Source organism: Corapipo altera, unplaced genomic scaffold (assembly GCF_003945725.1).
Source record: "Corapipo altera isolate COAL_440 unplaced genomic scaffold, ASM394572v1 129127, whole genome shotgun sequence".
Taxonomy (NCBI): Eukaryota; Metazoa; Chordata; class Aves; order Passeriformes; family Pipridae; genus Corapipo; species Corapipo altera.
This window is the reverse complement of record NW_020890982.1, coordinates 1-1,497: the sequence shown is the minus strand read 5'-3', so window position 1 is coordinate 1,497 and position 1,497 is coordinate 1. Positions and strand designations below refer to the sequence as shown.

The following is a 1,497-nucleotide window of genomic DNA, read 5'->3' as shown; positions in this document are numbered from 1 at the left end:
GGGGTCCTGGGTGTTTGGGAGGGACACACGGGTGTCCTGGGGGGTCCCAGGTGTACCCCAGATGTGTCCCCCCCCAGGCAGGCCCGGGCCCGGGTGGTGACAGGGGCGGAACTGGCGGCGATGGCCCCGGGGACCCTCGAGGGGCTTCTCCGCGCCCACCCCGAGATGGTTTTTGCGAGAACGTCCCCACAACAGAAACTCGTCATCGTGGAGAGCTGCCAGCGCCTGGTGGGGACACCGGGGGGACACTGGGGGGACACTGGGGACATGGGGGGACATTGGGGACATTGTGGGGACATCAGGGACGTCACGGGGACACCCCCAAGGTGCCACCGTGGTCGGGATGATGTTGGGGGTCCCCAAACTCCCCCCTCCAGCCCCCACATCCCCGAGGTGGCACCACCACAGGAGCGTCCCTGAGGTGCCACAGCCACGTCCCCACTGTCCCCGTGTCCCCATATTGGTGCCAACATCCCCACTGTCCCTGTGTCCCCATGACAATGCCAACGTCCCCGTGTCCCCATATCGGTGCCAACATCCCCACTGTCCCCGTGTCCCCAGGGCGCCATCGTGGCAGTGACAGGGGACGGGGTGAACGACTCCCCGGCGCTGAAGAAGGCCGACATCGGGGTGGCCATGGGCATCGCCGGCTCCGACGCCGCCAAGAACGCGGCCGACATGATCCTGCTGGACGACAACTTCGCCTCCATCGTCACCGGCGTCGAGCAGGGTGGGCAGGGGGTGATGGGCGCTTGGGGGGGCACCTGAAACACCTGAGAACCCCCTAAAACACCTGGGGGGCTCCTGGAGGGTTGTCCCACCCCAGTGACACCCGTCCCACCCGTCTCACCCCTCTCACCTGTCCCACCTGCCCGCGTCCCCCCAGGGCGGCTGATCTTCGACAACCTGAAGAAGTCGATCGCCTACACCCTGACCAAGAACATCCCCGAGCTGACCCCGTACCTGATCTACATCACGGCCAGCGTGCCCCTGCCCCTGGGCTGCATCACCATCCTCTTCATCGAGCTCTGCACCGACATCGTGAGTGCTGCGCCCGCCTGTGTCACCTGTGCTCCTCTGGGGCCTCCCCTGGGCTCCCCTGGGCTCACCTGGGCTCACCTGGGCTCCCCTGGGCTCACCTGGGCTCACCTGCCCCCCGTGCCCTCCCTGCCCACAGTTCCCCTCGGTGTCCCTGGCCTACGAACGCGCCGAGAGCGACATCATGCACCTGAAGCCGCGGAACCCGCGGCGGGACCGGCTGGTCAACGAGCCCCTGGCGGCCTATTCGTACTTCCAGATCGGTAAGGGGGGCCCGGGGACCCCCCACACCTGGGGGGCCACACCTGGGACCTCCCGGGCCCCTGGACAGTCGTGTCCCCAAACACCGGGACCCTCAGGGGCTCCAGGAACCGGCTCACCCGGGTCTCCTCATCCTCCAGGCCTTGGGGACACCTGAGTCCCTGGTCCCGGGGCACCTGGATCCCTGGGTGTCCCAAC

At 67.9% G+C, this 1,497-nt stretch overlaps 1 protein-coding gene across 1 annotated transcript; it reads left to right on the top strand.

Moving 5' to 3' along the window:
* Nucleotides 1-85: 85 nt before the first annotated feature.
* Nucleotides 86-1,456, top strand: LOC113942497 (potassium-transporting ATPase alpha chain 1-like). The gene is made up of 4 exons (XM_027633616.1): nt 86-228; nt 562-730; nt 887-1,041; nt 1,178-1,456. Exons 1-4 carry the CDS (start codon nt 121-123, stop codon nt 1,454-1,456), a joined length of 711 nt encoding a protein of 236 aa, XP_027489417.1. The 5' UTR covers nt 86-120.
* The last annotated feature ends 41 nt before the right edge of the window (nt 1,457-1,497 follow it).

Bases quoted from the DNA above. Each gene is read 5' to 3' on its own strand.
- LOC113942497 (XM_027633616.1), top strand. From the start codon at position 121: ATGGCCCCGGGGACCCTCGAGGGGCTTCTCCGCGCCCACCCCGAGATG. The intron at 229-561 runs GTGGGGACACCG...CCGTGTCCCCAG, and splicing joins TGGAGAGCTGCCAGCGCCTG to GGCGCCATCGTGGCAGTGAC. The intron at 1,042-1,177 runs GTGAGTGCTGCG...CCCTGCCCACAG, and splicing joins TCGAGCTCTGCACCGACATC to TTCCCCTCGGTGTCCCTGGC.